The sequence below is a fragment of the Tursiops truncatus genome, chromosome X, assembly GCF_011762595.2.
Source record: "Tursiops truncatus isolate mTurTru1 chromosome X, mTurTru1.mat.Y, whole genome shotgun sequence".
Classification (NCBI taxonomy): Eukaryota; Metazoa; Chordata; class Mammalia; order Artiodactyla; family Delphinidae; genus Tursiops; species Tursiops truncatus.
Window position 1 is genome coordinate 58,979,233 of NC_047055.1, and position 24,460 is coordinate 59,003,692.

General features: G+C 34.8%; 1 protein-coding gene across 1 annotated transcript in view; it reads left to right on the plus strand.

Annotated features, from left to right (window-relative positions):
• Positions 1–24,460, plus strand: part of HDX (highly divergent homeobox) — a 194,226-nt gene that overhangs the window by 96,341 nt on the left and 73,425 nt on the right. The window contains exon 5 of the mRNA XM_019932136.3: positions 20,997–21,143. Coding sequence (XP_019787695.1) covers positions 20,997–21,143 — 147 coding nt within the window. The remainder of the gene's footprint in view (positions 1–20,996; positions 21,144–24,460) is intronic.

The window sequence follows — 24,460 nt, forward strand, 5'->3', positions numbered from 1 at the left end:
CTTATTTATCTTATATCTAGAAGTTTGTACCTTTTGACAACCTTCGTCCATGTCCTCCACCCTTTTTTTAGTGTTACATAAAGTACAAAGGACATTCTATTTAACCCTTATTTTATCTATCAGTGTTTCTTAATTTGCTTATTTAGATTACAATCACTTGATGTTTCAGAGTCAAATTTACTAGAAAACTTGACCAGAGTCTAACATTTTCTGTATGCAAGTAGCAAATAGTTCATTCTAAGGTGATTGATAAAATTAGTTACTTTGATTTCTCCCAAAGTCATATTGGAGCAAATAGTTCCAGACTTTTTAGAATATTTTCTAAGAAAGCATAAATTTTATCATAAACACACGTTTAAGCTCAAATATAAAATTATAATTTTAAAGGTTATTTGGGGGAAAATTCACACAAATATGACTTTGCAAAGTACCAGTGTCTTTTGTGTGAAAATTCCATGTGATTTTCGATTGTATGTTTTAGGTTAAAGATTATACATCCATTAGAATGGCTAAATTCAAAATGCTAAGATAGCAATTTCTGATGAGGAGCAACAGGAACTCTCATTTATTGATGGTGGGAATGTAAAATAGTACAACCACTTTGGAAGACAGTCTGGCAGTTTCTTTCAAAGCTAAACATAGTCTTACCATATGATCCATTAGTCACGCTCCTAGGTATTTACCCAACTGATTTGAAATTTTATTTCTACCCAAATCCTTAATGCAAACGCTTATAGCAGCTTTATTCATACTCACAAAAAACTGGAAGCAACAAAGATGTCCTTCAATAAGCAAAGGGATAAACAAACTGGTACGCTGAATAGAATTGGAATACTATTCAGTGATAATAAGGAATGATCAATGAAGTCATGCAAAGACATTGATGAATATTAAACATATATTGCTAAGAGAAGCAGCCAATTTGAAAAGGCTTTACACTGTATGATTCCATTTCCCATTCTTCAGAAGGCTGTAGAGATATGCATAATGCCTGCATTATATTGCACAATATTTCAGCCTTTCAAGTTAAATTCATTGAAGAGTAGTTCTCAAGTTCTACATTTATCTGCTTTAATCAGTAACACTTATCCACATTATAGATTTAAGTCTTGTTATGAGACAAGTCTCCATTTGAATACTTTATTGTTAAGCATGATAAAGTTATGAATTTCTTCTGACTACCTCTCTAAACTATTTTCCTATTCAAGAAGATGTTTGTATGAAAAGTAATTAAGCCAATCTTTTTATTCTTTTACTTACAATTTAATTACAGTAGATTGCAAAAGTTGCCACAAATTAAAATCTCCTGGTTACTTGCATAGATCCTCGTTTTGTACACTGGGTAACACTAGATGAATACTGATACTTATTTATTCTGGGTAATTTTGAAATTGTCCAGCCTTGACTGGGGAATTGCTAGAGATCTCTTTCTCTGCAGTTCTATGAGCCACATGCCCCTGAATTATGCTCTTAAATCTATGCTAAGCATTATACAAAGAAAAGCTAAGTCTTTCAATCTGTGCCCTCTAGTAGCTTACAGTTAAAAGCTAAGCAAATTTTTGGAATATGTTAAAAAACTTATACCATTACAAGTACAACACAACAGAGGCTACTAAGCTACAATATTGGAAACAGGAATTAACATTTTAAAATTTTTTTTCTCTAAAAGTTTATTTAACATAGGACAGAGTAAAACTGGATATGAATTATTGCCTTAATGACATTTATTTTTTATTTTATTTTTCCCAGTTTTATTGAGACATAATTGGCATATAACATTGCATACATCCAAGCATAATATGTACATGTTGAAGCATATGTACAGCATAATGATTTGATATGTATATAGCATGAAATTTTAACCACAATAAGTTTAGTTAACATCAATCACAGGTTAATAATTTACTGGAAAAAATAGAATTTTTTATTACACTTATCAACAGCAGCTTATTTTAAGATTCCATAGGACTATATGCTTTAGAACTAGATGTGTGTGTGAATAGAGATTGGGATGGTTGATGCTTCTAGGTATACAATGTAATATTAACAAAATAATAACAACAGTAGCAGGTAAATGTAGCCAAACATATGGCCTTGATGACTTTTAACATTTTTAGTACTTATTACTGAAGTTAACAGTGAAAACTGCATATAATGCATATTAATATAAAATTACAGTAGACTTGAAATAACTTTTTTTTCAATTTTACCACAAAAAGCAATAAACTAATGTACATTCTTTTGGAAGTTGTTTTTAGATCTTGATTGGGTGCAGATTTCTCTATTTATGGTTTATGTTATCATGTATGAAATCAGGTTTCAAAATTCATGTGTGATATTATAAAATCACCTAAGAAAAGTCTCTTCTCCCTTTGGGTGACTTAATTTCAGTCATCTGTAAACATTCATGTTAATTCTAAACATTTGCTAGTGTAAGTCTGCATTCCCAAAAGCTTTTCTTCCCGTATTGGTGATGGCATCATTCTACAGATAGATTAGGAAAGGCCAGAATTGAGAAGAAAGCTATCTTTTTATCTTATATATACCACTTTTGAAATTTATATAATTGTTCATATTTTCAAAATGGTCACAACCTAATTTGGTTATCAAAACTATTTTAAGAATTATTTTTCTTTTTTTAAGGTAAAGTTTCTAAGTGATTAAAATGCACTTTGTAATTTGGATTTTTAATATACATGCTATTTAGCTATCATGTTCAAAGTGTCAAGATTCAGAAACTAAATCTTTTTGCTTAGCCACATTACCTACTAGATTCTGGTGTTTCTAAACATGGATCGAAGCCCATTTAAAAGCAAGGTTTTCCAAACATATGGTTATTAAAGGGAATCACAGGGGGAAGTGGGAGGGCACGGGGAGAGAAATAAATTAGGAGTTTTGAATTAATATATACATACTACCATATATAAAATAGAAAATCAACAATGACCTACTGTAACTCTACTCAACATTATGCAATAACCTAAATGGGAAAAGAATTTGAAAAAGAATAGATATATGTATATGTATAACTGAATCACTTTACTGTACACCTGAAGCTAACAAAATATTGTAAATGAAATATACTCCAATATAAAATAAAAATTTAAAAATAATAAAGATAATACAAATTAAAAATAGATAAAAACAATGACCTACTGTATAGCACAAGGAACTATATTTAATACCTTGTAATAACCTATAATGGAAAAGAGTCTGAAAAATAATATATATATATGTATAACTGAATCACTTTGCTGTACACCTGAAACTAACACATTTTAAAGTAACTATACTTCAATTTCAAAAAATGTTTAAAAATATATATCATCTTTCACTTGCTATCAATTGATTTCAACTCCATGTAAAAAATAGATAAATTAAAAAAACAATAAATGTTTTCAATAAAAAATGCACCAGTCAAATGAATTTGGATTTTTAATCTATTGTGCAAGTCTTCAGAATAGCTCTGTTCTTCATTCTTTCACACTTGAGTAGGTTAGGGACATCCTGGCTGGTAAGACATAGTTTTCCCCTAAATTAGGCCTTATTCTTTAGAAAATGCTTATGGACTTGTTTTTGTTTTGTTTTAATCTGTTTTCAAAACATCAGCCTTTATGAATAAGTTATTTTTAAATAGCATACTTTAAGGCAAGAAAAGTAGGTCTAAGTTTGGGCAATTTAATGACATTATATTAATGCTGTCATTTAAAGGTATAAATATTTTAAATACAGTTGTAAAAGTTATTATGGACTTTTTTCTTTCACCTGAGTGTTTTAGGATAGTAGTGTGGGTGGCAGGATAATTTCCTGCTGTATAGATATTTTATTAAATTAAACTGTCTTGTCTCTCACATGCTGCAAATGAAACATCTTAATTGTTATGATTATATTTGTTTTATACTCATTGCAAAAGCTTTCCCATTCTCAGGTAAGAACCCTGACTGAAAAGTCATACCTTCTGATAAACCTTTTGGAGTTTAATTACATTTTACAAGAATAATTCTCATTTTTAGGTCTGTGTTATACCTTAGTTCAGTAAGATAAAAATATTTTTTAAAAGAGAATGTAAGAACAAAAAAGAACCTGTACAATGCAGTGAAATTAAAGAAAAGAAGAATTTAAGTGGCAAAAGTCTGCTGGGGTTCAAACTTATATTACAGAATCCTCAGCCACACATGAGTTTTAGTGACAGCAAATGTAAACTTATAAACAGTAAACCTGTATGCTTATGTATCACGCAGTAGACACCTAGTAATGTTAATTGACTGTCTGACAAAATTTCGCATCTAGTGGAAGGTTTACCACTGATTTTTCTTCTCACTTAAGGTTATGCAAAAAGTTACTGTCATTTGATGTCTTAAAATTGATTATTAAATATGGATGTACATAACTTAATATCCATATATGATGCCAAAAATGTACTTAACACTGAAAAATTTAACAGCACTTTCTGCTACTGGATTAAGATTGTGAGACATATGTAAGGAAAAATTATGTAAGTTTTCCTCAGTGCTGAACTACCTGATTTGCCACTATGCTTACCCGCTTTGTGTCTAATTCTATGATCCTCTATTCTCCTTTCTGTCCTAGTGTCTGCTGTTTTATTAGATCTGAACATTCCAAGATGTCTACAGGTTTATTCTATTGTATCAATAAGAGACTCCTCTCAAATTACATTTTTAAAATTTTTATTGGTGTATAGTTGACTTACAATGTTGTGTTTGTTTCAGGTGTACAGCAAAGTGAATCAGTTATACATATATCCACTCTTTTTTAGATTCTTTTCCCATATAGGCCATTACAGAGTATTGAGTAAAGTTCCCTGTGCTATACAGTAGGTCCCTATTAGTTATCTATTTTATATATAGTAATATGCATATGTCAATCCCAATCTTCCAATTTATCCTCCCCACGCCCACGCTTACACCCTGGTAACCATGTTTGTTTTCTACATCTGTAACTCTATTTTTTTTTGTACATAAGTTCATTTGTATCCTTCGATGTGGGCATCCTATTTTGATTTATTTTTTAACTTTTTCCTAATTTTATTAATTACTAAATTAATAATGGAGAAATATAACCAATGTATAAGAACTATAGGAAGTAAGCAGCAGAAGTAGTGGCAAAGAGCAGATGACCAAGTGCCATATTGCAGAAGGATCCTGCAGCAGTTTGCCTTTTAGGTCCAGAACTTTGCTTCAGGACTCCCAAATATTGGACTCCCAATATTTAATTTAGTCAACAAAGAAAGTTCCTCAGACAGCACATAATAGCTGGCAGTACCAAATGTGAACCTGAGCAGCCATCACAGGGGGATCTCTAGAAGACGTTCTGAATGGTGATGTGATACTGGCAAGACAGGAAATCAGACTTTCTTCACATGCTAGCTATCATCCAAGTGACATCTATGTTCCCTGGGAACTGTGACTAAAATATAAATAGTAAAAAAAAAAAAAGTTACATCCTCTGTCTTGAATATATGCAAAGGTATAATTTCTAAAATAAGAAAAAAATAGGCAGGATGAGATATCCTTCACAAAGAAGCTGGGGCAAATTCCAAGCATGCCCAGCTACAGCTGTTTTTTGTTTTGTTTTCTAAAATAGCAGGTTATTCCCTCAGGTATATGTGATTCTTCTTTTAAATTAGTCTCCCCCTAATAGCACCTTGTACTTTCTTCCTGTTTAGGATAGAGGTAGGTGTGTCGGGGGTGGAGTAGGTGCCAGGGGGATACTAACGTTTATTTGGTCCCTCTATGAGCATGTTTTGTTTTATATGGGTTTTCTCTTTTAATCTTTTTAGCAATCTTATGAGGTAGGTAGTATTATTCCCATTTCCAGATAAGGAAACTAAGCCTCAGAGATTAAGTCACTTGCCCACAACTAAGAAGAGACAAAGTTAAGATTAAAATCTAGGACTTTATGATTCCCACTATTTTGCACTAAGGAGTAACATTACAGCTCACTACTTGTTACCAGATCTAAGCCCCTACTATATGCACGTCAAAATCAGAATCTCTGCTGCCTCTGGCTTTTAATTTTTGTTGCTAGAGAAGTTTTGTATACATGTTGAAGTGATGTGAGATTTTGTTGTCTTGTGTTTTGTTTTCAGCAAATTTGCTCTTGTATGTAGAGAGTTACCAACAATTCCTTTATTTTGTATTGAGACTACTGCCTGCTAAGTTTAGAGAAAAAAAAACCCTTATTTGATTCTTTCCAAAGAGGATGAGTCAGTTTCTCCAGGGAATTCTTTAAAAGTCTAGTTATCTGCATTCAATGTTTTTAAACTTACCTATGATAATAAGGGTTTTTGCTTTACATCTGCTCATCAGTATAAAGAAGTTTTCTGTTTCTGCCTGATACATTTTGTATGGTGTTCCTGTAGCAGAAGATTGTGATTGAAACTGTATGTGAGACAAGAAAAATGTCAGCTGGACACTGTCCGTTTAAATTCTAGAGTTCGCTGTTGATCTTTTTAAAAGAGTGAAACCAAAAATGACAGTAAGGTCTTATAAGTGGTGGCTTTTGAAGGACATTGAGTCAAGGATTTGGATGACAGTATTCCTAGGACTAAAGGTTCAAGATACCCTATGCCCAGACACCTATAGTGTAAAGTTGAAGGATGTTCTTCTCAAGATTAAAGTACAAGTGTCCTTAGGTTTATAAAGAGATTAGTCAGAGTTCTCCAGAGAAACAGAACCAATAAGATGTATGTATGTACATATGTGTATGTATATTTATATAAGGGGAGAGAGAAAGTATATATATGTGTGTGTGTATATATATATATAGATATAGATAGATAGATAGAGAGAGAGAGAGAGAGAGATTATAAGGGATTGGCTCACACAATTATGGAGGCTTAAGATGTCCCAAGATCTGCAGTCAGCAAGCTAGGGACCTAGGAAAGCCAGAGTGTATTTCCAGCTGAAGTCCAAAGACTTGAGAATCAGGACAGCTGATAGTGCAAGGCTCAGTCTGTAAGCCAGCAGGCTCCAGTCCCAAGAAGTGCTAATGTTTCAGTATGAATCCAAAAGCTAGAAAAGACCAGTGTTCTAGCTCAAGCAATCAGGCAGAAGGAGTACCCTCTTACTCAGTGTTTCTATTCTATTCATGTCTTCATTTGATTGGATGAGGCCCACCCAAAGTAGGGAGGGTCATCTGCTTAATTCAATCTACTGATTGAAATGTTAATCTTATCTTGAAACACCATCAAAATACACTCATAATAATGTTTAACCAAATGTCCGGGCACCCTATGGCCCAGTCAAGTTGACACATAAAATTAATCATCATAGGAATATATCTCAGAACTTCAAGGAACAAAAATTATGAGAACTTAAAAGATAAATCTCTTATCTGATAAGGTGTTAATATTAGGAATATATAAAGAACTCCTACAACTCAACAACAGAAAAACAAATAACATGATTAAAAAATGGGCAAGGGGAGGAGCTTCAAGATGGTGGAAGACTAAGACACAGAGATCACTTTCCTCCCCACAAATATATCAGAAATATATCTCCATGTGGAAAAACTCCTACAGAACACTTACTGAACGCTGGCAGAAGACCTCAGACCTCCCAAAAGGCAAGAAACTCCCCACGTACCTGGGTAGGACAAAAGAAAAAAGAATAAACAGAGACAAAAGAATAGGGACTGGACCTGCACCAATAGGAGGGAGCTCTGAAGGAGGAAAGGTTTCCACACACTAGGAAGCCCCTTCATGGGCGGAGACTGCGGGTGGCAGAGGGGGGAAGCTTGGGAGCCACAGAGGAGACCGCAGCAACAGGGGTGCGGAGGGCAAAGTGGAGAGATTCCCGCACAGAGGATCGGTGCTGACCGGCACTCACCAGCCCAAGAGGCTTGTCTGCTCACCTGCCAGGGTGGGCCGGGCTGGGAGCTGAGGCTTGGGCTTTGGAGGTCAGATTCCAGGGAGAGGGCTGGGGTTGGCTGTGTGAACAAAGCCTGAAGGGGGCTAGTGCGCCACAGCTAACCAGGAGGGAGTCCAGGAAAATGTCTGGAGCTGCCAAAGAGGCAAGAGACTTTTTCTTGCCTCTTTCTTTCCTGGTGTGGTAGGAGAGGGGATTAAGAGCACCGCTTAAAGGAACTCCAGAGATGGGCGTGAGCCGCGCCTATCAGCACGGACCTCAGAGATGGGCCTGAGACTCTATGGTTGCTACTGCAGCCACCAAAAAGCCTGTGTGCAAGGAAAGGTCACTATCCACACAGCCTCTCCCGGGACACTGAGTAGCCTGCCACTGCCAGGGTCCTGTGATCCAGGGACAATTTCCCCAGGAGAACACACGGCACGTCTCACGCTGGTGCAAAGTCACGCTGGCCTCTGCCGCCACAGACTCACCCTGCATTCCATACCCCTCCCTCCCCATGGCCTAAGTGAGCAAGAGCACGCAAAGCAGCTGCTTCCTTAACCCCATCTTCTCTGAGACGCCCTCAGGTGACCTGCAAGCAGAGGTGGGTCCAAATCAAAGCAGAACCCCAGGAACTATGTGAACAAAGAAGAGAAAGGGAAATTTCTCCCAGCAGCATCATGAGCAGTGGATTAAATATCCACAATGAGCTTGATGTACCCTGCATCTGTGGAATACCTGAATAGACAACGAATCATCCCAAATTGAGGAGTTGGACTTTGGGAGCAATGATATATATATTTTTTCACTTTTTCTTTTTGTGAAGGTGTATGTGTATGCTACTGTGTGTGATTTTGTCTGTATAGCTTTGCTTTTACCATTTGTCCTAAGGTTCTGTCTGTCCGTGTTTTTTTTGTTTGTTTTTTGTTTTTAGTATAGTTTTTAGCACTTGTTATCATTGGTGGATTTGTTTTTAGGTTTGGTTGCTCTCTTCTTTCTCTCTTTTTTTATTACTTAAAAACAATTTTTAATAATTATTTTTATTTTTTATTTTAATAACATTATTTTATTTAATTTTATTTTATCTTCTTTCTTTCTTTTTCTTTCTTTCTTTCTTTCTTTCTTTCTTTCTTTCTTTCTTTCTTTCTTTCTTTCTTTCTTTCTTTCTTTCTTTCTTTCTTTCTTTCTTTTTCTTTCTTTCTTTCTTGTTTTTCTCCCTTTTATTCTGAGCCGTGTGAATGATATGCTCTTGGTGCTCCAGCCAGGCATCAGGGCTATGCCTCTGAATTGGGAGAGCCAAGTCAGGGACACTGGGCCACAAGAGACCTCCCAGATTCATGTAATATCAAATGGCAAAACTCTCCCAGAGATCTCCATCTCAATGATAAGAGACTTGAGATTCAAGTCCCACTCAACAACCAGCAAGCTACAGTGCAGGAAACCCTATGCCAAAAAACAAGCAAGACAGGAACACAACCATACCCATTAGCAGACAGGCTGCCTAAAATCATAATAAGGCCGCAGACTCCCCAAAACACACCACCAGATGTGGACCTTCCCACCAGAAAGACAAGATCCACCCTCATCCACCAGAACACAGAAACCACTTCCCTCCAATAGGAGGCCTACGCAGCCCACTGAACCAACCTTAGCCACTGGGGACAGGCACCAAAAACAACAGGAACTACAAAACTGCACCCCATGAAAAGGAGACCCCAAACACAGTAAGTTAAGCAAAATGAAAAGATAGAGAAACACAGAGCAGATGAAGGAGCAAGGCAAAAACCCACCAGACCTAACAAATGAAGAAGAAATAGGCAGTCTACCTGAAAAAGATTTCAGAATAATGATAGTAAAGATTATCTAAAATCTTGGAAGTAGAATGGATAAAATGCAAGAAACATTTAACAAGGACCTAGAAGAGCTAAATAGCAAACAAACAATGATGAACAGCACAATAAATTAAATTAAAAATTCTCTAGAACAGATGAATAGCAGAATAACTGAGGCAGAAGAACGGGTAAGTGACCTGGAAGATAAAAGAGTGGAAATAACTACTGCAAAACAGAATAAAGAAAAAAGAGTGAAAAGATTGAGTACAGTCTCAGAGACCTCTGGGACACCATTAAATGCAACAACACTCAAATTATAGGGGTCCCAGAAGAAGAAGAGAAAAAGAAAGGGACTGACAAACTATTCGAAGAGATTATAGTTGAAAACTTCCCTAATATGGGAAAGGAAATAGTTAATCAAGTCCTGGAAGCACAGAGAGTCCCACACAATATAAATCCAAGGAGAAACATGCCAAGACACATGTTAATCAAACTATCAAAAATTAAATACAAATAAAACATATTAAAAGCAGCAAGGGAAAAACAACAAATAACATACAAGGGAATCCCCATAAGTTTAACAGCTGATCTTTCAGCAGAAACTCTGCAAGACAGAAGGGAGTGGCAGGATGTATTTAAAGTGATGAAGGGGAAAAACCTACAATCAAGATTACTCTACCCAGCAAGGATCTCACTCAGATTTCATGGAGAATTTAAAACCTTTATAGACAAGCAAAAGCTAAGAGAATTCAGCACCATCAAACCAGCTTTACAAAAAATGCCATAGGCACTTCTCTAGGCAGGAAACACAAGAGAAGGAAAGACCTGCAAACACAAACACAAAAGTTAAGAAAATGGTAATAGGAACATACATATTGATAATTATCTTTAATGCAAATGTATTAAATGCTCCAACAAAACACATAGACTGGCTGAATGGATACAAAAACAAGACCCATATATATGCTGTCTACAAGAAACCCACTTCAGACCTAGGGACACATACAGATTGAAAGTGGGTAGATGGAAAAATATATTCCATTCAAACGGAAATCAAAAGAAAGCTGGAGTAGCAATTCTCATACCAGGTACAAAATAGACTTTAAAACAAAGACTATTACAAGAGACAAAGAAGGGCACTACATAATGATAAAGGAATCAATCCAAGAAGAAGACATAACAATTGTAAACATTTATGCACCCAACATAGGAACACCTCAATACATAAGGCAAATGCTAACAGCCATAAAAGAGGAAATCGACAGTAACACAATCAGAGTAGGGGACTTTAACACCCCACTTTCACCAACGGACAGACCATCCAAAATGAAAATAAATAAAAAACAAAAGCTTTAAATGATACATTAAAAAAGATGGACTTAATTGACATTTATAGGACATTCCATCCAAAAACAACAGAATACATATTCTTCTCAAGTGATCATGGAACATTCTCCAGGATAGATCATATCTTGTGTCACAAATCAAGCCTTGGTGAATTTAAGAAAATTGAAATCATATCAGGTATATTACCCAACCACAGTGCTATGAGACAAGATATCAATTACAGAAAAAAATCTGTACAAAATACAAACACATTGAGGCTAAACAATACACTACTAAACAACCAAGAGATCACTGAAGAAATCTAAGAGGAAATCAAAACATACCTAGAAACAATTGACAGTGAAAACACAATGACACCAACCTATAGGATGCAGCAAAAGCAGTTCTAAGAGGGAAGTTTATAGCAATACAATACTTCCTCAAGAAACAAAAAACATCGCAAATAAACAACCTAACCTTACACCTAAAGCAATTAGAGAAAGAAGAACAAAAAAGCCCCAATGTTAGCAGAAGGAAAGAAATCATAAGAATCAGATCAGAAATAAATTAAAAAGAAATGAAGGAAATGATACTAAAGATCAATAAAACTAAAATCTGGCCCTTTGAGAAGATAAACAAAGTTGATAAACCATTAGCCAGACTCATCAAGAAAAAAAGGGAGAAGACTCAAATTAGTAGAATTAGAAATGAAAATGGAGAAGTTACAGCTGACACTGCAGAAATACAAAGGACCATGAGAGATTTCTAAAAGCAACTCTATGCCAATAAAATGGAAAACCTGGAAGAAATGGACAAATTCTTAGAAATACACAACCTTCCAAGACTGAACCAGGAAGAAATAGAAAATATGAACAGACCAATCACAAGCACTGAAATTGAACCTGTGATTAAAAATCTTCCAACAAACAAAAGCACAGGACCAGATGGCTTCACAGGCTAATTCTATCAAACATTTAGAGAGACCTAAAACCTATCCTTCTCAAACTCTTCCAAAACTGTTCCTTCCCCTTCCAGATGGAGGAACACTCCCAAACTCATTCTACAAGGCCACCATCACCGTGATACCAAAACCTGAGAAAGTTGTCACAAAAAAGAAAACTACAGACCAATATCACTGATGAACATAGATGCAAAAATTCTCAACAAAATACTAGCAAACAGAATCCAACAGCACATTAAAGTGATCATGCACCATAATCAAGTGGGATGTTTCCCAGGAATGCAAGGATTCTTCAATATATGGAAATCAATCAATGTGATACACCATATTAACAAATTAAAGAAAAAACATATGATCATCTCAATAGATGCATATAAAGCTTTTGAAAAATTCAACACCCATTTAAGATAAAAAACCTCTTGAAAGTAGGCAGAGAGCAAAGTTAATAACATTGCTCAACATAATAAAGGCCATATATGACAAACCCACAACCACCATTGTCCTCAATGTTGAAAACTGGAACCATTTCCACTAAGATCAGGAACAAGATAAGGTTGCCCATTCTCACCACTATTATTCAACATACTTTTGGAAGTTTTAGCCACAGCAATCAGAGAAGAAAAAGAAATAAAAGGAATCCAAATCAGAAAAGAAGAAGTAAAGCTGTCACTCTTTGCAGGTGATATGATACTATAACTAGATAATCCTAAAGATGCTATCAGAAAATTACTAGAGCTAATCAGTGAATTTGGTAAAGTAGCAGGATACAAAATTAATGCATAGAAATCTCTTGCATTCCTATGCACTAATGATGAAAAATCTGAAAGTGAAATTAAGAAAACACTCCCATTTACCAATACAACAAGAAGAATAAAATATCTAGGATTAAACCTACCTAAGGAGACAAAAGACCTTCATGCAGAAAATTGTAAGACACTGATGAAAGAAATTGAAGATGATACAAATAGATGGAGAGATATACCATGTTCTTGGATTGGAAGAATCAACATTGTGAAAATGACTCTACTACACAAAGCAATCTACAGTTTCAATTCAAACGTTATCAAACTACCACTGGCATTTTTCACAGAACTAGCACAACATAATTTCACAATTTGTTTGGAAACACAAAAGACCCCGAAGAGCCAAAGAAATCTTGATAATTAAAAACGAAGCTGGAAGAATCAGGCTCCCTGACTTCAGACTATACTACAAAGCTACAGTAATCAAGACAGTATGGTACTGGCACAAAAACAGAAATATAGATCATTGGAACAGGATAGAAAACCCAGAGATAAACCCACGCACATATGGTCACCTTATCTTTGATAAAGGAGGCAAGAATATACAGTGGAGAAAAGAAAGCCTCTTCAATAAGTGGTGCTGGGAAAACTGGACAGGAACATGTAAAAGAATGAAATTAGAATACTCCCTAACACCATACACAAAAAGAAACTCAAAATGGATTAAAGACCTAATTGTAAGGCCAGACACTATCAAACTCTTAGAGGAAAAGATAGGCAGAACACTCTATAACATAAATCACAGCAAGATTCTTTTTGACCCATCTCCTAGCAAAATGGAAATAAAAATAAACAAATGGGACCTAATGAAACTTAAAAGCTTTTGCACAGCAAAGGAAACCATAAACAAGACCAGAAGACAACCCACAGAATGGGAAAAAAAATATTTGCAAATGAGGCAACTGACAGAGGATTAATCTCCAAATTTTACAAGCAGCTCATGCAGCTCAATATCAAAAAAACTAACAACCCAATCCAAAAATGGGCAGAAGACCTAAATACACATTTCTCCAAAGAAGATATACAGATTGCCAACAAACACATGAAACAATGCTCAACATCATGAATCATTAGAGCAATGCAAATCAAAACTACAATGAGATATCTTCTCACACCAGTCAGAGTGCTCATCATCAAAATATCTACAAACAATAAATGCTGGAGAGGGTGTGGGGAAAAGGGAACCCTCTTGCAGTCTTGGTGGGAATGTAAATTGATACAGTCACTGTGGAGAACAGTATGGAGGTTCCTTAAAAACTAAAAATAGAACTGCTATACGACCCAGCAATCCCACTACTAGGGATTTACCCTGAGAAAACCATAATTCAAAAAGAGTCAGGTACCACAATATTCATTGCAGCTCTATTTACAATAGCCAGGACATGAAAGTGACCTAAGTGTCCATTGATACATTAATGGATAAAGAAGATGTGGCACATATATAGAATGGAATATTACTCAGCCAGAAAAAGAAATGAAATTGAGATACTTGTAGTGAAGTGATGGACATAGAATCTGTCATACAGAGTGAAGTAAGTCATAAAGAGGAAAACAAATACTGTATGCTAACACCTATATATGGAATCTAAAAAAAAAAAGGAATGGTCATGAAGAAACTAGGGGAAATATGGGAATAAAGACACAGACCTACTAGAGAATGGACTTGAGGATACGGGGAGTGGGTAGTGTAAGCTGGGACAAAGTGAGAGAGTGACATGGACATATATACACTACCAAATGTAAAACAGATAGCTAGTGGGAACCACCCGCATAGTGCAGGGAGATCAGCAAGGTGCTTTTTGACTTAGCTGGAGTGAGATATTGAGGATGGGAGGGAGGGCGACGCAAGAGAGAAGAGATATTGGGATATATGTATATGTATAACTGATTCACTTTGTTATAAAACAGAAACTAACACACCATTATAAAGTAATTATACTCCAATAAAGATGTTTAAATTAAAAAATGGGCAAAAGACTTCAATACACATTTGCCAAATAAAATATACAAATGGGTAACAGGTATATAAAAAATGTCCAACATCACAGGAAAATGCAAATAAAAACCACAATGAAATATCACCTCATACCCATTAGCATGGTAACTATTAAAAAATTAAACTAACAAGTGTTCGTGAGCCTATGGAGAAAGTAGAACACTTGTACATTGTTGATGGGAATGTAAAGTGGTGCAGTCACTATGGAAAGTGCTATGATGGTTCCTCCAAAAATTAAAAATACGACTAACATATGATCCAGACATTCAATTTCTGGGTGTGTACCCCAAGGAGTTAAAAGAAGGGACTCAAACAGATACCTGAACATGGACATTTTTAGTAGCTTTCTTCACAATAGCCAAAATGTGGAAGCAACCCAAATGTCCATCAGCAGAAACATTGATAAACAAATGTGGTATATACATGAAAGGGAATATTATTCATTCTTAAAAAGAGAGGGAATTCTGACACATGCTATAACATGAGTGAACCTTGAGGAAAGTATGCTAAGTGAAATAAAGCAGCTACAAAAAGACCAATACTGTATTGTTCCACTTTGATAAGCTATCTGGAGTATTCAAACTCATTTAAACAGAAAGTAGAATGCTGGTTGCCAGGTGGCTGGAGAGATGAGGAAATGGGAGTTGTTGTTTAATGGCTATGAAAAACTTTGGAGATTGGTTGCACAACAATGTGAATGTATTTACCACTACTGAATTGTACACTTAAAAATAAAGTGGTACATCTTATATTAGTGTGTTTGATCACAATTTGGAAAAAAATAGTTAAATTAAATTTCCACCCAGAAGTCACAAAATAGTATTCTTTATGAGGACCCCATATTCAATCTCTTATAGATAAGAAGACATTTTCACTGGAGGTGGGTACTGTATCAATAAGTAAATTGAATGGAATAATATATCTGTAAAGCATACATTTTTTTAAATCATACAGTTTAAAAGGGTAATGCATTGATAATCATAGAAAATGTATTTCATATGATTTAAAATATCATTGTTTACAAAAAAGATATCTAACATATGTTTAGCACATTCCTGGTCACTAAGGATATACAAATTTTAAAAAAATAATAAATAAAAAAGAAAAGCATTTCTCAGAAAAATAAGGCCAATAAGCATATAAAAATGCTTGGTCTTTCTTAAAGAAATATAAATCAAAAGAGCACGATACCATGTTTCACTAAACTAGCAAAAATTATAAAGTTGGATAATACCTAGCATTGATAAAGATGTAGGAAAATAAGGACTATCATACATTTCAGCCTTTGTTCAGGCAATTTCTCTATGTTTACAAAAAAAAGAAAATTAAATGCACATACTCTTTGGCCAACCAATTCCATTTTGTGGTATAAGACCTAAAATTAAATCCCCATATTATATGTGTCTTGATATCTAGGGAAAGCCGAGTGGGTCTTGAATGATGGCCCAATCACAAGTTCCCCTTATCATCGTGTTCCTGAAGATAAAGTACCATATTCAAACAACTCTCCTTAGCATGGGGACCAGGCACAATGGCTGCTTATCCCTGAATAGCAAGCTACAGTTCCCTGCTAGCCCACAGAATGATTCAAACAAGTCAATCACATTCTCCTGTGGGAAACAGAGATTTCACCATGCCTAGGGGTTACACCACAGCCTCTGCTTGTTCATTCTGTTTCCAAGTAGAATTATCCTATGGCCCTGCATGGCATACAGTGTTCTCCTCTTATAGGCTGTGAGTATGTGTGACTAATACACTACTGTTGATTTCATCTGTCTAGTGTTGAGAATCAGTTGTTTATCAATCCCTATAACTTTAAGCAGGAATCCCTTCCTTGTCAACTGGAAGAAGTGGAGGTGATAAAAACATATGGCTTGGAATTTCCTATTATATATAATTGCAAATATAAAGCAAGATATAGGTACCAGAATGTCCATTTCAGCATTGATTTTAATAGCAATAACCTGAAAACCACCTAAATGTTCGCCATTAGATAACTAAATTAGATAATATAATTAGAAAATATTAGATAACAATTACATAAATTTTATAGTGTCCATATGATGGAGCACAATGTAGAAGTTAAAAAGACTGAAGTATATCTGTATGTGATGATATAGAAACATCTTCAAGATATACGAAGTGAAAAAAATTAAGTTATAGTATCATCAATTTTTTTCTAAGTGTATATGCATTTTTACCCTGGAAATTTACCCAGGAAACTACTGACAGTGGTTGCCTTTGGTGTCAGGATTGGAAGTTTGTAACTAAGGAAGGAGAGAGACTGTAGCTCATTTTATAGCTTTCTAATTGTTTGGCATTTTTTTAATCAAGTGCATATTTATTTTTACAATGAAAATAAAAGTAAAAAGGCATGATACCTGCTATTAAGCAGCACATTGTCTAGTGGAAAAATGAACAAGCTTTCACAAAACAAGTTTGAAATCTCAACACCATGGGTTAATATCTGGACTGATTATTGGGATAAGGCAGAGTAGTGCACAGCATGTGGAAAGCTGAGGGAGTAAGGTGAAGGAAGTGCTAATTGAGCTAGAATTTTTTTAATAGTTCTCACTTCGAAAGGGTTACTCCTATGTACAAATATATAATTCAGTTCCACATTTAACTAAGATACATACTTAAAACAGGAAACTCTGCTCCCCAATATCAGAGTTTTGTCACTTAGTTTTATTTTTAAGAGAAAAATAAAAGAACTAAATTCCTGGAAGTGTCCTAGAGGCTGGTGAAGAGGCCAGAAGATTTTTTTCTATTGTGTTACAATATAATCCAGGTGAAATCAAAACAATTGTCTTGTCACATGGGTCAAACCTCAGCTTTCACCTGGATTTCCAGGGTTACTGGAATGTTACTCTGAACAAAATCAGCAAGATAATTGACTAATATGTCTCCCTCACTTAAGTCAGCAGTTAAGGCTGAGGGTTGTCTTGTAAAGTGAAAGTGGCTTTATATATATATTTTTAAACATCTTTATTGGGGTATAATTGCTTTACAAGGGTGTGTTAGTTTCTACTTTATAACAAAGTGAATCAGTTATACATATACATATGTTCCCATATCTCTTCCCTCTTGCATCTCCCTCCCTCCCAACCCTCCCTATCCCGCCCCTCCAGGGGGTCACAAAGCACCGAGCTGATCTCCCTGTGCTATGCAGCTGCTTCCCACTAGCTATCTACCTTACATTTGGTAGTGTATATGTGTCCATGCCTCTCTCTTGCTTTGTCACAGCTCACCCTTCCCCCTCCCCATATCCTCAAGTCCGTTCTCTAGTAGGTCTGTGTCTTTATTCTTGTCTTACCTCTAGGTTCTAGATTTCAGTAGAGAGACAAAACTGATTTCAACTTCAGGCTCCTCGGGGAAGAATTCGCCTTCTCCTTTAAGTGCCCACATTTTATTTCTTCAGTAAATGAGTATTCAGTTTTAATGTTAATTGATTTTTATTACCTTATTTATTTTCTTAGTTAAAATATGCTCTTAGGAGCTTTAAAAATAACTGCCCTTTCCCCCATAAGCTTCTACTTATCAGGCGTTGTCATAAGTTGCCTTCAGCATTGCTAATGCAGGACATTTCCAACAAATCAAATCAGCTTTTATTTAGTTCAATTTAAGGGATGAATCAGCTTTGGATGTCCTCTAAATGAATTACAAATTAATTGGCTCAGTGTGTTCAGTGTTCTGTTCATTATTCCTTCCAATTGACAATAATGTAGGCTAAATTATAGTGGAGAATTTGGTTCAATGGAAAAATATGGGAATATTTATGCTGCCTGTTATGAATTGTTTGAATCTACCTAGAACCTTACTACCATTTATTTTGCTCTTTGTTTTGCTTTGAGAATTTTAGCTCCACAAATATTGTACAATCAATATAGGAGGGACATGTAATGAGATTTTTATGTTATAAATATTATAACTTGAGGGTTATTTCACTTGATTAAAAAAGAAACTTGGATGACATGTTTTGATTCTTTTATTGGAAACATGTAATTTAGTACCAATACTTGTAATAACTGTTACTCATCAGGTTTTTTTTTTTAACTTGGGGAAGAACAGATCTAGCTGGAAAGGAAATTGATTGACACACACTCAAAGAAAAACTGTACTATATGTCTTATGAAAAGACACATGCTAATTGTACAATCTAATTTCACTTTCTTGGTGGTAAACTGAGAATTCATATATTGTTTTTCCTCCTGATAGCTAACATTTCTTTTCAAAAGATTGTAGCTTTAAGACAAATTTGCACCTGTTGTTTAGTATTGTATCAGTTTTAGTTATGATAACTCTTTTATTTGAGTCATGGTTTATATGTTGTGTACATTATTTTCTGTTGTTACCTATATCTAATTTAGGAGAGGGTTCCATTTTAAATTTCAATTAGGAAGGAAACATTGAAAGCAGTTTATGTCTAGGAAGTCTTTGACGTCTAACCTCTCTGTGGGGCCAGATCATTTATTCTTAGGTAGAAGGCAGCAACAGAACCTCACATCTCATGCCATAATGATTTGCCACTTTTGTCCTCAATTCATTCAGTCTCACAGGCTTTTTCTGTCTCTCACTCTTGCTCTCACCACATTCTTTCATCACAAACACACACATACAGGATTTTGCAGCATATAGTTAGATAGATAGATAGATAGATAGATAGATAGATAGATAGATAGATATAGATATAGATATTCAGTTTTCAAATTTTATTTTTATTTAAAATTTTGGTCATAAAGGTTCCTATTAAATTGTTTAAACAATATTTAACTTAGGAAGTGAAAATCTTCTGTTTTCCCTATATACAGTTGGTTATTATATATTCTTGCAGAATTTCTTCCACGTGTCAGCATTTTTCTTTTGTTTTCCTTTTTATTTTTTTAACATCTAATTGCTTTACAATAGTGTGTTAGTTTCTGCTGTAAAACAAAGTGAATCAGCTATATGTATACATATATCCCCTCAACAGCATACATATATATATATTTTTTTTTTAAATAAATTTATTTATTTATTGACTGCATTGGGTCTTCATTGCTGTGCACGGGCTTTCTCTAGTTGCCATGAGCAGGGGCTACTCTTTGTTGCAGTTGAGGTGTGCGGGCTTCTCATTATGGTGGCTTCTTTTGTTGCGGAGCACAGGCTCTAGGTACGGGGGCTGCAGTAGTTGTGTCATGCAGGCTCAATAGTTGTGGCTCAGGCTTAGTTGCTCCATGAGAGCATGTGAGATCCTCCTGGACCAGGGCTCGAACCCATGTCCCCTGCATTGGCAGGCAGATTCTTAACCACTGCACCAGCAGGGAAGTCCCTATATTTTTAACTAAAGTTAATTTTCAGATTTTTTTACCACCCCTTGAGTTAATTGGAGACACCATAGGGATAAAGCTACTAGAAAATAATCAGATATATTTCTACTTCTAGCTCTGCTATGGTCTCTCTGTGCCCTGTTGAATAAGTCCTTTGACCTTTCTTTTCATGACTCCTTATTCACAAATAGAGGTCATTATTCTATCATGCTTCTAATTTATTTCCTAGGGATGCCTCCAGGATTCATTGAATTCAAACAATATATAAAGTCCATAGTTTATTGGTTCAAAAAAACCCTAAGAGTAAAAAGGATGGGCTTATTCTGAAACTTTCTGAAGCCATAAATATGATTGTTCTTTGAAAACAACATTATCTTATTACATTTATCTTATTTAGTCTTTTAATTTATTATAACATTAGTAGGAGCCAATCTGTGGTAAATCTAGATTAATTTATCAAAAGACAACACTGTGACATGATCCTGACTGGTATGTTTTTAAATATATGTAGTGTGAATGTGAATATACGTGTTATAGAAAAAAGTTTGAAAGAACATATATTAGAATTAACAAGTGTAATTTCCAGGATTGTTAGTGATTTAAATTCTCTTCTTTTTAAATATATCTGTATTTTCTACAATTAATATGTATTATTTATGTGACTACAACCATTTTTATCAACATTGCTTAATTGTTATCAGGTAAATTTTTTACTCATTTTATTCTAGCACACTTTCATGTCATAGTAATAAATACCATGATAATGCCCATTTCAGGAAGGGGGAACACAGAGTAAGAATTGTGAAATAATTTATTTGTTGAAAGTAACCTAGCACATATCACTCTGATGATTTAATATTTTTCCTTTGAGTATTCTAATTTTTTAAAATGTTTTTTACAGCTACAAGACCGCACTCAGTTCAGTGACCAAGACTTAGCCACCCTTAAGAAGTACTGGGACAATGGCATGACCAGCCTTGGCTCTGTTTGTAGAGAGAAAATTGAAGCAGTGGCAACTGAATTGAGTGTTGACTGTGAAATAGTTCGGGTAAGGTATTTTCAATAATTTTCATGTTGTGGTTGAAGAGTGTCATAAATGAAAGCCTTAAAAAGTTGTATGGTTGGCATTTCTCTAATTAGTGATGTTGAGCATCTTTTCATGTGCTTTTTGGCCATCTGTATGTCTTCTTTGGAGAAATGTTTATTTAGAGATTCTGCCCATTTTTTGGTTGGGTTGTTTGTTTTTTTCATATTGAGCTGCATGAGCTGTTCATATATTTTTGAGATTAATCCCTTGTCAGTCGCTTCATTTGCAAATATTTTCTCCCATTCTGAGGGTTGTGTTTTCATTTTGTTTATGGTTTCCTTTGCTGTGAAAAACGTTTAAAGTTTTGCTAGGTCCCATTTGTTTATTTTTGTTTTTATTTCCATTTCTCTAGGAGGTAGGTCAAAAAAGATATTGCTGTGATTTATGTCAAAAAGTGTTCTGCCTATGTCTTCCTCTAAGAGTTTTATAGTGTCTGGCCTTATAGTTAGGTCTTTAATCCATTTAGAGTTTATTTTTGTGTATGGTGTTAGGGAGGGTTCTATTTTCATTCTTTTACATGTAGCTGTCCAGTTGTCCCAGCACTACTTATTGAAGAGATTGTCTTTTCTCCATTGTATATTCTTGCCTCCTTAGTCATAGATTAGTTGACCATAGGTGAATGGATTTATCTCTGGACTTTCTGTCCTGTTTCATTGATTTATGTATCTGTTTTTGTGTCAGTACCATACTGTTTTGATTATGGTAGCTTTGTAGTATAGTCTGAAGTCAGCCTGATTCCTTCAGCTCCATTCTTCTTTCTCAAGATCGTTTTGGCTATCTGGGGTCTTCTGTTTTTCCATACAAATTCTAAATTTTTTTGCTCTAGTTCTCTGAAAAATGCCTCACACTGGTCAGAATGGCCACCATCAAAAAATCTACAAACAATAAATACTGGAGAGAGTGTAGAGAAAATAGGACCCTCCTACACTGTTAGTGGGAATGTAAATTGGTACAACCATTATGGAGAACAGTATGGAGGTTTCTTAAAAAACTATATATAGAGCTACCATATGATCCAGCAATCCCACTCCTGGGCATATATCCAGAGAAAACCAAAATTCAAAAAGATACATACACCCCAATGTTCACTGAAGCACTATTTACAGTAGTCAAGGCATGGAAGCAACCTAAAAGTCCATCAACAGAGGAATGGATAAAGAAGTTGTGGTACATATATACAATGGAATATTACTCAGCCATAAAAAGAGAATGAAATAATGCCATTTGCAGCAACATGAATGGACCTAGAGATTATCACACTAAATTAAGTAAGTCAGACAGAGAAAGACAAATAGCATATGATATCACTTATATGTGGGATGTAATTTTAAAAATGATACAAATGGACTTATATGCAAAAGAGAAACAGACTCACAGATCTTGAAATCAAACTTATGGTTACCAAAGGGAAAATGTGGCAGGAAATGATAAATTAGGAGATTGGGATTAACATATACACACTACTATATATAAAATTGGTAACAAAAAGGACCTACTCTGTAACACAGGGAACTTTACTCAGTACTCTGTAATAATCTCTATGGGAAAAGAATCTGAAAAAGAATGGATATATGTATAACTGATTCATTTTGCTGTATACCTGAAACTAACACAACATTGTTAATCAACTATACTTCAATAAAAATTAATTTAAAAAATTGTATGAGGTGCTTTAAACAATGCCATCAATAAAGTGAAAAAGATAACCCACAGAATGGGAGGAAATATGTTCAAATCAAATATCTGATAAGGATCTTATCCAGAATATGTAAAGAACTCTTACATATCAATAATAAAAAGGCAAATAGTGCAATTTAAAAATGGGCAATAGATTAGAATAGTCATTTTTCCAAAGAAGATGTACAAGTGGCCAATAAATACACTAAAATATGTTCGACATCATTTGTCATTATGGAAATCAAAACCACAATGAGATACCTCTTAACACCCACTATGATGGCTATAATAAGAAAGACAGGTAATAAGTGTTGGCCAGGATGTGGAGCAATTGGAACCATTATACACTTCTGGTGAAAATATAAAATGTTTTAACCACTTTGGAAAACAGTCCTCAAAATTTTTAACATAGAGTTACCATATGACAGCAATTCCATTCTTAGGTATACACTCAAAAGAAATGAAAAGTATGTCCACTCAAAAACTTATACATGGAGATGCAAAATCTCTCGTATGGAGGGCCAACTATGGGACTTGAGTATCTGTGGATTTTGGTATCCCCGATGGGTCTTGGAACCCCCCCAAGGCTACTTCCCAACTGTAGAGTCACATAACTAAGTTGTTGCAAACATACTTAAAATGTTTCCAATAATTGCATCAAGCAAAAAAAAAAAAAAAGGTATTTCCTTTAGTGTTTACATCTACATTGATAACATCAATTCATCATTTTTTTTTGTTATTCAGACCAGAGCAGCTTGTTTCTTTATTGCAGATAATACAGTTTGTTCAGAGCTTTGTGACCTCCTAGAGGTGTGGGATAGGGAGGATGGGAGGGAGGGAGATGCAAGAGGGAAGAGATATGGGAACATATGTATAACTGATTCACTTTGTTATAAAGCAGAAACTAACACACCATTGTAAAGCAATTATACTCCAATAAAGATGTAAAAAAAATGTGCTTGAAGAGAGAGGTGTAGAATTATGCAACATCATTTCAACATATATGACTACAGAACACTTTTTTCAAAAGACTGACATTGCACAGGGACATCAGTTAAGGGGTCATTGCTTTAAGTGTCTTCACATTTGTGACATTTTATTTTTCCTTTGCAATAGTCCTATGAGGTATAGAAGAACAAGGTCACACCTTTCAGATAAAAATGTTGCTAATAAATAATTAAAACTAACTGATATATCAAGTATTAATCGAATATATAGGATGTCATTTACTATTCTAGTCACCATAGGGCTAGAATGAAAATGTAAATCTTAGTTCTTGCTCTACTTGAAGAGATAAGTCATACAAGAGGAAAACAACCATGAAATGGTACTTTCTTTTTATCCAACAATATTTTTATACAAGTTTTAGTACATAATGGCATCTGATGTTGCCTGATTACTGAAAATAAGACTCATGGATGGTAAATTATTCACTGAAGTTATAAGCAGGTCAGTTCTGGACCTTACATTACCACTTGAACTTTGTGAATTCCAAAAGAAAATCACTAACTGGTATAATGTCTATCATATAAAGAAAAGAAAGGATAACTATATCCCCCAATAATTAGTCAGCAATATCAATGCACCAGCACTGGAGTATT